The sequence below is a fragment of the Barbus barbus genome (genome assembly GCF_936440315.1).
Source record: "Barbus barbus genome assembly, chromosome: 37".
In the NCBI taxonomy this organism is placed as follows: Eukaryota; Metazoa; Chordata; class Actinopteri; order Cypriniformes; family Cyprinidae; genus Barbus; species Barbus barbus.
Window position 1 is genome coordinate 15,846,663 of NC_136715.1, and position 15,351 is coordinate 15,862,013.

The window sequence follows — 15,351 nt, forward strand, 5'->3', positions numbered from 1 at the left end:
TCAAAAACATACAGTCTAACAATGAATTACTTCAATAAGTTTGTCCTTTTTTAGTGTATCAAAAATATAATACAATCAGTGTAGTCTAATTGAGGAACAAATTACTTTATAGAGACTGTTCTTTTCAGTGAATTATTAAAACGTTTGTATTCATTGTTGAAATTATATTATCTATTTTTTTTTTTTTTTATTAAATTAGTTTTGGAATTAAAAATTTTTCCCAAAAAGGAAAAGTACTTAAATGAACTGTTAATGGAACCATTTAAAGGAGCGGAATATTTAAGAGGTGGAACTGTTAAATTCTTTGCGATCCCAAGTCCCAACATCATCTCTCTTAAAAGAATTGCTAATGAGAGACACAAACAAAAGCAGAAACAATGAAGACACTCCAAGTTGGCACAAGTTTCCAACCCAAACATTGGAGCGCTCCATTCCACAGCCTCTTAACATCCGCTGAAGGATATTCCTGTTAATTAGCCCCTCTGCTCTGGCACACATGAAAGTAGTATTGGATTCACTGTCTTCCACCACTACCAATTATATGCACATTTGTCAAAAGATGTGTTCTAGAGCACGCTGGAGCGTGTGAATGCACTGATGGCAGGGAGGAGTGTAATTGGTCAGAAGTGCCTCGCCGTTCACGTTGGATTCTCACTGGCGGTGAGCGAGTAGTCGAAGGCAAAGTGAAGGAAAGAAGGAATGGGAAAGACTAATGAACAGATTCAGAAGTACAGATGACAGGCTCATCTGAACACAGCTCTCTGATCAAAACAGACGTAGCAGGTCCTAACTGACAGCTAATGGTTTACATCAGCTTTGGACAGCTATTTGAATAATGAAAGACTACAGCCATACTCAAAAGGACGTTTGAAGTTAATGGACTGCTTGGCGGTGTCACCAAATTTAAAATACACTATTAAGGCAAGACCCCCAGTTGAATAGGCTAAAAAATTTAACTCACCATACTTCCCAAGTTGAGTGATTGCATTAAGAATTGCATTTTTTCCCTTTGTATTACAAGTTTTCTGCTTAAATATGCAAACGATGCATTATCTGGATAAAGCCAGGTTAAAAATTCTTGTTTCATTTGGTTGACATATTAGAGCCAAATGTTACTGTCAACAGGCAGGGAACAAACTCTACTTAAAAACCTTCAGAAAATTAGATACTGTAAAGTTTGGTGTATGTGCGTGCTACTGAAGTGCAGAATTCTGAAAGCATGCATTGAAATTGAACTCTACAGATGCAAATAGATAAAGAACACAAAGTGCAATAAAATAAACACTTAAGTGTACAGTATTAAGCATTTTTTTCTTTCCACTAGCCTCAAAAAAACATGTTATGAAAAGTTAGACGGCCCAAAATCTCAAAGTTGTCTGTATAGTCTTGCCATAAAATTAGTGATTGGCAATAATATTTTTACACCAATGTTAGATCATTTTTTTTCTCTAACAAAAAAAAATTTAAGACCCCAAAATGTTAGTATTCAGCTAAATGGCAAAGCAGAATAATCATACAAGGAATCCAGCCTGTTCCCAACCAACCAAACCTGATGTTCCATTACCAACCAAATATAAAGGAGAGCCCCAGTGATCCACTGCCAATGCACCCTCCACCAGAATCCCATATTACTTACGCCTACTTTCATACATGCTCCTGGACTGGGCCCAGATTTTAAAAGGATCTGGTTTCTTCTGGAGAGTTCCGTCTACTGGAGGGTCCTGGGGCAGGCTTGGCAGGGGCTGGGAGGGTGGCGGTGGGGCGGCCGACTCGTTGAGCAGGGCCTGGGAGGCGTGAAGGGGGGAGTCAGTGTGGATGCTGCGCTGACTGGACACGCTGTGCTGGGAGCTGCCCTGACTGTCCTTGCGCTCCAACTGTTGCTGTGGTGGGGGGAAAAAAAGAGAGGAAACATGAATAGAAAAGAAAAACACCACAACCTCCAAAGTGTCTTTAAAATGGACTGCAGGAATTTAATAAATGTGAAGCAGGCAAGAGAAAAAAAATGAATGAATGAATGAATGAATGAATGAATGAATGAATGAATGAATGAACAGAATGAGTTGAAGGACAGAATATGCACAACCTCTTCGTCAGGATTCATTCAAGACAAAAATTATATCGGCACATTCAACTGCTATTTTAATATTCTGACTCAACTATCATTCAGCCTCACCCTCTCAACCAATACCCTCTAAGCAATTCAACTCATTATTTCAGCTTCAGTTATCACATTTTGTAAGCTTGTTTCATAAAATATGCATGGTTAATCCTAATATAACAAATACTAATAATTTTGCTCAAACTGTTAAAAAAATAACAACCAAAATTGTTATGGCAATTTACACTTTAATAATAAAAATATATATAAAAATGCTAAAAAAAAAAGACATTTTCACTCCTGTTTTTGTATAAATTCATGTTTTAAAATTTATTACAAGTAATACAACATAATTTAATTATAAAATGCCACTAGTTGGGTCGGGTTATGACATTTATGAGGTTCCCTCTTCTACAAAGTTATCTGAAGTTCTTTTGAAACCCACGCACACACCTCTGCATCCTTCTGCATCCCAGCACAACCTACGAATCTGTGCATTACAGCAGACATCCAGAAAGGAAATAAAGAAGAAATCCAACAATAAAAATGAAACCACAATTCAATAGGTAGCTAATAAATCCATCCAAATAAAACAGTCCATTTGAGATTTGAGAGACGCTCGTCTGGCATTGAGGAGTCATACAAGCATAGACTCCATTTCAACAAAGTAGAAAAACCCAAGGCTGCCATTTTACCAGAAGAATGCTGTTTCTACTATCCACAGACTCACTGAGAGCTCAAATCCAACATCTATCATCAACAGGCTGGTAGAACACAAAATATTAAAAATAAAAACACTTTAATGCTATTCTGTCCATGAAGCTCAAAGGATGGAATCCTGCTGGTTTTGTTGTCTTTGGTAAATGATTAGAGCGCTATTACAGGACGCCCATGTGACCAATGAAACCGGCCCACCTCCCAGGGGGGAACAACCCCCTCCCAACCCTGACCACATGGTTTCAGAGTCCACTTCCAGAGCGTTTGTATTGAAGTGCACATCAGACTCTTTCTGCCAGAACAGCGGCATTGTAAAACCTCTTTGGAACACTAGACTAATGACACAGATAATGAGCAAAAGGATTCGGAAACAACGTGGAGAAGAATAACAACAAAAAAGCGAGACAAAGTGAGGGGAGAATGAGAAGAAAACCTGTACTCACCAATTTGGGGCTCTTCTTTGCAGGTGCCACCCCTACAGAGAGCAAAAGAGACAGAAATATTAATTGTGTACACACAAAGATTTCACCTTCCCCACAGGCACAAATCTGAAAGCAATCCCAAGACAGATGGATGACTCCAATTAGGGCGCGTGGTGCGTCGGCAGCCCCCTCTCTCTTTCCGTTTCTTCTCTCGTTCCTTTACTCCGAGGGCAGCGCGGACCATCCGCATCAGAAGACCGACCCCCATTACCCTGATTAAATGCTAAGCAGACCCTATAGACTTAAAGGGACAGTTCGACCAAACCCGAAACACTGTCTCATTTGCGTAAAACACAAAAGTAGATATTCAACAGAATGTCCTACCTACCCATTTCCATATAATAAAAATCGAATGAACAACTGTGGTTGGTCACCATTCGCTTCCACCATAAGGAAAAAAGCAGCTGGGACACTGCATGAAATATTTCCTTTTACATTCTACACAAGGTTTGCTGAGTACATGAAGCCAGAGATCTAATTTCTGGGAGAACGATCCCTTTAAACCTGCCAGACACTGCGTGAGAGATGAAGACAGAAAAAGAGGAGAGCGACAGATAGAGAGAACGAACAAACGAGACACAGGAAGAGAAACGGAGAGGAGCTTATGCCCAGACAGGTGCTAAGCTATTACCCATGGAGAAGGAGTCCAAGATACTGAACATTAAATTATAGGCAACGGTCAGTTCCCCTCTTACTGAAACCATCTTTCAGCGTCCCTGCCCCTCGCGATGTTGTTGCCGAAGGATCCTGCATCTAGAGCCAGTCCTTGATTCTCCTGTCTTTTGAGCTTCTCTTTTTTCTCTCCCTCTATCTCTCCTTCTTTTTTGTCCTCCCCCTCCTTGTTTCGATGTGCATCACCCTCGCTCCGTCCTCATGTGTTTGCTCCTTCTCTCTGTTTCTCTCCCCCCGACACGAGCGTTCTCGCGCTCGCTTTACCATCGTACTCCCTCCTCTAAACACCGCTTCCCTCCCACTTCTACATGCGTCGATGTGCCATCGCCCCCCTTCCACGCCTCCATCAGAAAGGTTGCATCTGACAGGCCATGCATAAATTATGCATTAAATAGATACACGTCATTTATAGCATAAAAAAACAGGAAATTGTTTTTTTAAAAACAGACGTCTCACATGGTTTACACTACAACAAGATTCATTAGTGTGATCACGCCAAACACGAGTCTGCCTGTGATTTCACAGCTGGGTGTGTGTGTTTCACTGCATGGTGCTGTAAGGTCCTAAGTGTATGCGTGTGTGTGTGTGTGTGAGAGATCAGTCCACTGATTCTGGTCTGGCCTGGAAAAAAGGCTTCTTATTGTGAAGCCGTTCCCTTGAGAGCAAGTCGTCTGTGTGTGAGAACGCCCACGGTAACAGACATGCGCACTTGCGTCCACCCTGTCCTGCACACTTCGCTCTCTCTGCAAAGTGCTTCTACTTTTTATTCTGATACATCTCCAGGTATTCAATCTTCCATCGTCCTTTCTGTCGCAAATTGACCTGCCCCATCAAGCCCTGCCTCCAACCTGACTCATTATCCCCAAAACAAACACGCTCATCCTCTGCAGTCTGCCGCCTCCCTCCTCTCTGACCCTCCCTTTCCTCTCTATGCCGTCTCCACTACAGTCCATTAATTGTTAAAAGTTTCTGCAACATCTCTACATACCCTTTTTACAAACACACTCACCTCATTTTTCTCTTTTTTTAATGTATTCACTTCAAATCTTGCTCCACAACGTTTTGTTTGGTGGTGCAGTTTTTCTGACAACATCGCAATCATTTGACCTCTGGTCTTTTGAAATAATTTTTTTTTTTACAAACTTATATCTAATAGAACTCATTTAAATAAATTATTTTATAATATTAAAGTAATAGATGTGGATTACTGTGATGTTTTTATCAGCTGTTTAGACTCTCATTCTGACGGCACCCATTCACTGCAGAGGATCTATTTGTGAGCAAGTGATGTAATGACACACTTCTCCAAATCTGTTCTGTTCTTTGGGCCTGAGGGTGAGTACATTTTCAGCAAATTTTCATGTTTGGGTGAACTATTGCTTTAACTGCCTTTGAGGAATTTATGAAACTGTCATTATAAAAATAACACCGATTATATGTAGGCCAGGAATAATTCATACATTTTTAAAACTATTATTAAAGACTAAATCACTACAGCCTCTCAATTCAATCAATTTCAATTTGTCAATTGAAAGATTCAACTAAACGATGAAGATTTCTATGACCTCAAGTGTAATTTCAGTATTATTTTCCTGCTCAGAAATACAAGTTCACAGTTGTGCAGCAACAAGAAAGCATTACAAAAAGTCTGTGAGTTTAAGAGTGGATCTGTGCGGGTCTGATTTTATAACCCAGTGAGTGTCTGGAGGTTGTTGCTTATAGAGGAGAGATGCTGCCTAATACCTTGTAATCAATCAATCCATTTCACTTTACTGGGCACATAATGGCTTTATCTGAATCCCATAAAGCAGTGCTGCTTGCTGAATGAAGAGCAAACAAAGTGACCAATGCATTAAAAGAGGATGACTCTTATTGTGATTGCTTCTTAACTCTTGGACCGGTTTCAAATTCTATAGTCATGCAGTTTGAGGTAGTTTCAAGACCCCTGCCATTTCCACTGCTCCTTTCTTAGTGCATAACTGATACCATCGGAGCTCAACCAGTTCGTTATTTATTCAGATGCTTGGGCAGAACAGCTGAGAAATGGCGACTGACACTGGTTATATTTCAGTTCTGCACAATTTTCAGATTTGGAAAATTAAGTTAAACGATTCAGCTCATTTAAATGATTAATGTCTGAACTCAAATTATCAATATTGTTGGTGTGAGAAACCAAGAGCTCCCTCCATAACAGTGTTGAACATGCCGTCGGAGGTCAGCAGGAACACTGGTGACAGGTCAGCGTGAACCATGTCAGGCACAGAGGAGACTAATAAGAAGGTTTAGCAGGAGAAGATTATGATGCACTGCATGTGCACATGCATGTGCATAAGGGCATGAAGAGAGTGAAGGGTTTGTACTGGACCCCCCTTCCTCGGCCAGGCTGATGGGAACAGATTCTGACGGTCAAGACCATCTGTCAGTGATGCAGTCTGACATGCAGAGGAATGAAAGACAGTCTCCCAGGAGCAGCCACAACAGCATGTGAGCCTCTGGTGTGATAGCAGACATAAAATCATTTTCATGCACATTGGGCAGTTTCAAAAACTTGTCAGATCCCCATGCAGGCAGCATTCTAGGGCATCACAAACACTCCCTAAGTGAAGCCTGTAACAACAGGTAGGCAACTGTCTTCTGAGGTAACTAATTTTAGTCAAAGGGCAACTTCACATTATCAAAAAGGAAATGCATTTCTACGACCTCTATGAACCAACTTGGTGGACAAAGCAGGAGATATATTGATTATAAATATACTTCATTTAATACTTAAGAGTAAAAAAAAATAGTGCAGTATAATTAAAATTTATTATTTAGCCCAATAATGTATTTTGATCCAAGATGGTGGACGAAGAGCAAGAGATACTGAAATGCACTTCCTTCAGAACTGAAAAATATCAAACAACTGTTCAGTGTAAAGGCCTGTTCACATCAAGAATGCCATCTATAACCTCAACTATAATAATAACTATATTACATCCACACCACTAGTGATAATGTTCTACAACTACCTGCTCAGTAGGTATAACACAGCTTATTGTGTGTACATTACAAAAGTCTTAAACTGACATGGCCTGCAATTGGAGGTGGCAGGGCATGAGGTGATGTTAAAATGGCCCTGTGCATATTTACACACACACACACACACACACACACACACAGATTCAGCTCTGATGGCTATTGTACTACTCCCCCTCCATTGCTTGTGTGGATTCAGTAGGTCCACACAAACATGTCAATCAAAATCATTCAAGGGTAACACGTAATGAAAGAATAAGATGCAGAGTGGACTTGAAAACACCCGTCTGTCTCTGTCTGTCCTCACTGCCTACTGGCATATGCTCCAGAATGTGATGCTCCTGCATGTTGTGTGAGAGACAGACCCCTCCACTTTATCATTTTAACAGGAAACCCCACCGCAAAGTACAGCAGAGCATCGTCATGGAAACAAGGTGTGAAATCGTGTGATTGGTGGGTTCTATGCTTCACCCCTTCAGCAAGCCAAAGGGTAAGCAGTCAGGGAGAAGACGCTCCTCGCAACCATTATCTAAAAAGATTTTTCACCAAAAACCTCTTGATTTAAGACAGAACCAGGCCACCACTTCTTTTGGACCACTGAGTAATTGTCTGCAAGTCCATTCATTTTTGCTGCTGGACAATTCATCAAAAACGAATGCAAAAAGTGCAAAAAAACCTTGCTGGAATGCTTCCTTCCAAACATTAAATCAAGTTACTTTCGTACACATCACTAATCATGGTTGTTTATCTTCCCCTAGCTGTATTTGTCCAACCAGAAATTAAAAACTAGACAGCAATGCCGTTTCATCCTTAAAAGACCAGTTTAGATTAACTTCCCAGCTGGTTTAAGGGCCGTTCACACCAAGAACAATAAGTGTAATGATACTACTAATGTTTGATAATCTTTCTAATTCTTTGACAATAGGAACGTCCAAAACACACAACAATAATAACATGAAGAAACAACATAGTCAGAATCACTTTCAAACATTTTTGGGATTTTTTTTTGATGAATGATAAAACATTGACAGCCAATCAGAATTCTCCTGTCTTTAATGAGATGAAGCATTTAATGTGGTAGACGACATAACCTCAGACTGCAGAATTAATAAACAGAACATTATCATCCGTTGGTGTGAACGTCAATAAAGTTACCATTATGCTGATGAGCTTTACTTTATGACAACCACAGAAACAGGAAATGCTTTCTGACAATTCAACAATGAACTGAGTGATTAAGAGGAAAACAGCTTGAAAATTCATTAATATTCACTGGGAATATTTGCAGTGACTTTAAATCTTTGAATTTAGAGACTTTATATGGAAAAATAGAATTTTTGTGAACCTATTCACACACACAAAAACACTCCATACAGAGACAAACACAAATTTGCTTCACCCAGCGACAGCTAACAACTTAAAGACAAGACAAATGCTATTTCTCCCAAAGAAGTCTACAAAAAGTTATTCGCTAGCATTGCCCTCATCTTAATGAACAACAGCCCGACAAATGTGTGTTTCGCTCTTGGAGCAAATAGTGTAACGTTTTACGATTTGTTTTGCGTTTTCATTTCCCTCTTGGTGGGAATAAGCCTTAACACACTTATTTGGATGCTTGGAGTAGCAGCTAATGACACCAGACTAGCCGATGCCCGAGTAGAAGCCGGTTTCATATTTGCTGGGGAAATTGAGATGTGTGCTGTCAGTGCTGATTGATGACTCATAAAGGGAGCGGATCAGATAGTAGTATGCACCTTTTTATTTCAACACACGATCCATAGCCAGAGCATCCCTTACTCTCTTTCTCAAAGCGGCAGATTCTGATAAACACCAGCAGGAGGAATTGCAATGAGGCTAGAGATGGCCTTCTACATGTCGCAGCACTAGCGATTCCACTCTGACAAAAATACATAGACATTCACACTTCAGGGAGACAGAATGGACTTTAGGGCCACTGACTCAAAGCCATGATGCATTCAGCTCGCAAACACACATTATGTTGAACTGATTACCCCAGGCAATCTCCATAATAATGCATAAATTTCTTTTATACTGAGCATTTGCAAGCGAAACATTTAGACCTGAACAGCTGAGAAACGTTTAGAGGAAAAAACTGACAGTGGTCAAGCCTCATGGGAGAAAAAAAGTCCAACATTGGAAACCACAGGTTTGGTTTCATGCTCTGTCAAGCATCACATAAGATCATAATTAATGCTTAGTTTTTGAAGTAATATTTTCTTGGTTCAGTTCAGTTTTCTGGGTACTAAAACGACTAAGAATTATGATTTCTTTGATGAATCTTTAACAGAAGAATTAATGTAAGTGCTGTTATAAAATTACAAGTTTCACATTTAGGCTTTAAAATACTTTTAAAATTAGCCCCATTCACTTTCATTGCAAGAGTCTCAAAATAACCTCATAATTGTCATTTTTTATATTTATAACTTTATACATATTTCTGTGGTAAATTATCAAATTATTTAAAAATTCATACAATTAATTAAAACTATTTAAACATTCACTTACTTTTGTGGTAATCAACATTATGCTGTGATGGCATTTGATTGAGTTTAACCTGCATTTAACCCAAAAGAGTTCTTTAAGGAAAACCACAGTGTTACAGTGCAACAGCCTGGTTTTAATGCGCAAGTAAAATGTTCAAACAATAATGTACCAGTAATAAAGCTTTAAGACCACCAACCAAACCTGCTGGACCAGAGGCACAAAAACGGACAAACTAAAATGTAGATTAAGTGAAGCCAAGCCATCTATAGGATCTAGATCTATATTAAGAGTCAATTATCCAGAGAACCAGAAGAGCCACAGTGCATTTCCTACAGAAACGTGTTTTAATAGGCCAAACATGCTGCAGTTTCAACATCTGAGTATTTGTGTGTATGTGTGTATATATGAGTTTAAAGGAATGAAGAGCCATCATGTTTCTACCCATTAGCGTTTTCTTCGGACTCTACTCTAATTGGTAGACCAGGGATGGGTGAATGTTGAAAAGGAATGGGGTGTGTGTGTGTGTGTGTGTGTGTGTGTGTGTGTGTGTGTGTGTGTGTGTGTGTGTGTGTGTGTGTGTGTGTGTGTGTGTGTGTGTGTGTGTGTGTGTGTGTGTGTGTGTGTGTGTGTGTGTGTGTGTGTGTGTGTGTGTGTGTGTGTGTGCGTGTGTGCGTGTGTGCGTGTGTGCGTGTGTGTGTGTGTGTCTGCTTATTTGTGTGTGGTGGGATTTGCTGCATGACTTCAAGGCCAGCAATTAAAAGGCAAGATGTGAGCACAGAGAATACTTAAAACATCCCATACACATTTTAGAGACATTAGAGAACGTCTCCGGTGTGAACTTGGATTGCTTCAATGACAATTAAAGAGGTTTTAAGATAAATGTGTTTTATCTTTTTACCCTGAGGCCCACATATAATGTTAGTAAAGGTATTTTGCAGCAAAACAGTCATGGTTTAGTATTAAATTATCATTACTTACCCTCTCTCTGACTTATATTACGATTATATATATATATATATATATATATATATATATATATATATATATATATATATATATATATATATATATATATATATATATATATATATATATATATATATATATATATATATATATAAAAATAAAATTGTAATAAATATAATTTTTATTTCTAGAAAACTATCTCTAGTTATACTTTAAAAATGAATTGTGTAGAATAGTGAATGTAAAAACGAATAGTGTAAGCCACATGGATATAAGGCCATTTCTGTCCTGCTATCTTATTCTGTGTAATTCATAAATTACACTACAAGTTATGTGACGTCAGTTCAGTAGGCCGTCAAATCCTGGAGGACAATTTGGCTTTACCGAAATAGCAAGGCGGCAGCTCTATTGATGAGCCATAAAAGATATAAGCACTGCACACACTTTTGTTTACATGCTGGTAACTGTCAAATGACAAATGGGGATGTTTTAATACAACAGGCTCTGCCCTTGCAATTGGCATGCGGCAATTTCCTGCCCCTGTTAAAAGCACTTACACAAGACAGATAAAAGCGCTTTCAATTCATCAAATTAATAATCCAAGTGCCAGGCTCTGACTGAATGCTCTGAGAACAGGGAAAACAGGATGTTAAAGTTCTGAAAGACCTGGGGATTTGTATGCGCAAAACTCTTGGAGTTCAATTCTCTCAAACTGCAACTTTCTATGAGAAGTAACATTTCTTTAACAGTCAGATGCATTTAGTGTTCATCTATTCAGTATTCGGTATTCAGTGTTTTCTCTCATTTTACACACACACACAAGTCTCTCCTTTCTGCTTAGTCTGTCTCTCGGTTTTTTCTCTCTCTTTTGAGGTCTGTAAGGCAGAGGATTTCCACCAATAACAGGTAACCATGACATTTCCATCTCAGCTTCCTCCCCCAAAATTCAAGACAAAGAGAGAAAGCTGTGTGGAGGTATCAGATGAGGGTTAACAGACAGCTGATTTTGGCAGGCCTCAAGGGAAAAGAAGTCGTCAGAGACTTCATATTCATGATCGGCACAGACCTCTCACCTGAGACTGTCTCTGTCTGGACACTTTCCTATAATTATCTCTTCATCTGCAGTGCATGAGCTCTCTTTCAGAAACTAATTCTTCCTTGTTTGAGGTGTATTTTATGTATACTTCCTTCTCTACACTCGAGTAGCAAGACTTTAAAAAATCTGCATAAAGTCAGGTACATATTGCAGGACCCTGTTCTCAGTTCCATGCACAAGAAAACAACAGCAGAGTCAGAAAAAGTGAGAAAGCAAGCTTACTATATTTGAAAAAGCAGAAATATATGTAATCAAAAAATCTTAAACATGAGCAGTCAACCAGAGATTGTTATTTTATGTGACGTTTAGATTAGAAGTTGGACAATCTAAAATAGGGAGATTTGAGAGTTGTTTGATAGGGATGCATAATATACACTAATGTTCAAAAGCAAAGATGCATTACATTCATCAAGCGTGACAGTAAAGACATTTACGATGTTACGAAAGATTTCTTTTAAAAAATGCTGTTCTTCTGAATCTGTTTTCAACATTGACAATAATGAGAAATGTTTCTTGAGCATCAAATCAGCATGTTAGAATGATTTCTGATGTGACGCTGAAGACTGAAGTAATGGTTGCTGAAAATTCAGCACTGCCATCACAGGAATTAACTAAATTTTATAATTGTTTTAATATATTAAAACAGAAAAGTTATTTTAAACAGTAATATTATTCACAATATTAATCTTTTTTACTGTATTTTGATCAAATACATGCATCCTTGGTGAACAACAGAGAATAATATTTTTTTAAATCTTCTCGACCCCACAGCCTATTTAGACAAAATAGTACAGAATTTTTGTATCTATATACAAATAATTATTGCTTAATGGCATCTGTCAGAATTTTTATATCTGTGCAGTCTAATGATGCCATAAACCCTGTACACTTTGACTAATAGAGCTTAGAGAGTTTTTCACTTGCAAGAGCCTGTTGTGGAAGCATTTTTTTAAAATCAGATTTTCATTTAAAATCATAATTTCCTTGTGAACTTACCTCTTTGCACCAGCATGGTCACTTCACTGCCTTTGGGGCACTTGCTGAGCAGATCAACCACCTGATTGTGCGTCAGGTTCTGCACGTTCCTCTTGTTAACCTCCATGATGATGTCTCCCTCCCGTAGGCCTCTGCATCGTGGGTAATCCACTATCTGCTTCACTCGCTGGCCTCCCCCAGACGGGCTGTCTGCTATTGTGAAGCCAAATCCTTTGTCACCCTTCTCCATGTGAACAGTAATGAGCTCGGGCTGGGTTGCGATCGAAGATGCCAACGTCACCACATCACTGGGATAACCGTGAGAGCCATTGGAAGCCACCTCTGCTGAAGGGCTGTGGGGGCGAGGTGGGTCGCTGGAGCCATTCAAACTGCCGCCGCCACCTGTAGTTTCACTCCCGTGGCTTGATGGCGAGTCGTAGCTTTCTTTTCCATTGACAATGATGGGTTCCTTGTCTAGAATGGCCACAGAAGTCACCAAGCTGGTGTTGGGGTCATCAGGGTCAAAGGGTAAGGGGTAGCCACGGCAAAGTTCAAGGTCCACCATAGAGCCAATAGGGATGGACTGGAATATCTTCACAACCTGGGCATGTGTGTAACCCAACACGCAAGTGTCGTTCACACTCACGATAACGTCACCTGTGGGAACAAAATAAAACAGGTGTTGGCAAACAAAGACTAGCTCAAAGATGTTTTATGAGACCACACTTTTCAGTGGTACCTGTTTCCATCTTTCCATCCAGAGCAGCTGGTCCATCGAGCACCAGACTCTTAATCTGCAGGAACTCGTCTGGTTCGTCTCCTCCTACCACAGTGAAACCAAATCCACGCCTACTTTTCTTCAGCTTGGTGTTAATAAATGTCCCCTTCAATTCTGCAGGGTTCCTTGTGAAAAATGGCTTCCCTCCTGCAGTAAGAAAAGCATTGCACTATTTGTGAGCTATGGGAATATGTGAAAGTAAATCTGTTGGCCCCTCTATATGAGATGCTTATGGATACCTCTGTGTATTACAACACAGCAAATCTTGAGAACATTTTGAGTTTCAAAAGCTATACAACAAAGTTAACTTTACAGACCACAGTGTAATTAAATTGCCTAGTTTATGTCTGCTTGCCTGTCTGTCTGTCTACCCATATACCAACTAACTGACTGTCTATCATTCTGTAAATGTCTGTCTGATAACTACTAACTATTTGACTGTCTGTAAACTGTCTAACTACTAATATATCTATCTATCTATCTATCTATCTATCTATCTAACTTTACTCTATAACTTTAATGTCATGTCAACATCCAAGTTGAACCTTCCTTAGCATTATCATTGTGCATTATAGTTGTACAGCAAAATGGCAAAATGAATGTTAGTAGATGCATCAGCTGGCAATCAGACCTAGATCAGAGCAAAAGTGCTGTTAGTACAAGATACAAGTTAGAATGAGAGAGAATGGAGGAGCGAACACAGAAGAATGTGATTGACTAGACAGATGACGTAAGATCTGATCATCATGGTCTATTATGACAGAAGGATCAGAGAAAACTGCAGAGATACCCTAAGGAGAAAGACGCACTGTACACTGAATGCAAATGACTGGACATGATGCAAATGACTGGACTATATGCATGCAAGAGGGAAAACGTGACAGACAGAGAAACAGAGCTGCCCATAATAGAATAAAATCTAAATGCACACATGTACAGAAAAAGAATATACAATGGAGTCCAAAAGTCTGAGACCACTAGTGGAAATGTGTATATTTCTATTTTCTAATTTAATACCAGTTTTTCATTACAGAAGATTACATTGTGACCATACCAAATTTGAGTAAAATTCATAATGCCTTGGAACATAAATAATGCATAATATTTTTAAAGGTGTAAATTTGACTGAATCCCAGACTTTCTATATGGACCTATTATATGCCCATTGTATATAATCTTGAACAGTAAAGACAAAATTGCTCCGTTGGCTGTGGAGTCAATACATTTACAAATATGATTAAAAGATGAATATGAGACAAAACTACAATGTCACATTTTATTATTGGGTTTTTCAACTCATAGATGTTTTACCAGCTAAGAAGTTCAGCACTTTTAGAGTTCATCCCTCTATCTGATGTGAGCATAAGTATTGGAACAGTTGCCTCACAGGTCTTTCTAAGTGATCAGCTGTGTCCTGTTGTATTAATTCTTCCGATATTAAAAGCAGGGAATGTGTCGTATCAGTTATATATCCATTACTTCTGTATTATGAATCTTGCATTCGATGATGACACACACAAACCAGAATCAAGACGAGGGAGCTGACTTTGAGAGAAAAGCAAGCAATTTGGATGCTAAAAGAAAAGAGGAAGTCAATTAGAGCTAAGGCAAAAATAAAGGGCATGGAGAAATCAAGAGTTTGGAAACCACCAGCGACACCAGCAACCAACAACGACCTGATCGGCGTAGAAAACAACAGTAGTTGATGACAGACAAATCATAAAAGCTGTGAAAATGAACCATAAAAGATGTGTCTGTAAAATCACCAACAACTTCCAGGAAGCTGGTGTGATGCTCTGACAATCTACAGTCCTCAGGAGACTTTGACACAGAATTACAGATGCTACACAGCAAGATGCCAACCTCTGACCAGCACCAAAAATAGAAAGGCATGATTAGAGTTTGCAAAAAAGCACAAAGGTGATCCAGAAGAGTTTTGGAACTGTGTTTATGGACCGATGAGACAAAGATGAACCTTTATCTAAGTGATGGGAAAGCAAAAATGTGGAGAGAAAAAGGGAACTGCAATGATCCCAAGCATACAGCC

The 15,351-nt window shown here is 39.1% G+C and overlaps 1 protein-coding gene across 6 annotated transcripts in view; it reads right to left on the reverse strand.

Annotated features, from left to right (window-relative positions):
• LOC306856668 (membrane-associated guanylate kinase, WW and PDZ domain-containing protein 1-like) overlaps positions 1 to 15,351 on the reverse strand; it is a 157,575-nt gene that overhangs the window by 19,614 nt on the left and 122,610 nt on the right. For 4 of the 6 annotated variants that reach the window (XM_079396041.1, XM_079396042.1, XM_079396039.1 and 1 more), the window contains 4 exons: positions 13,266 to 13,451; positions 12,548 to 13,183; positions 3,259 to 3,290; positions 1,637 to 1,880 (listed from right to left, as the gene is read on the reverse strand). In XM_079396041.1, coding sequence (XP_079252167.1) covers positions 1,637 to 1,880; positions 3,259 to 3,290; positions 12,548 to 13,183; positions 13,266 to 13,451 — 1,098 coding nt within the window. The remainder of the gene's footprint in view (positions 1 to 1,636; positions 1,881 to 3,258; positions 3,291 to 12,547; positions 13,184 to 13,265; positions 13,452 to 15,351) is intronic. The other 2 variants (XM_079396043.1, XM_079396040.1) reach the window with 1 other exon arrangement.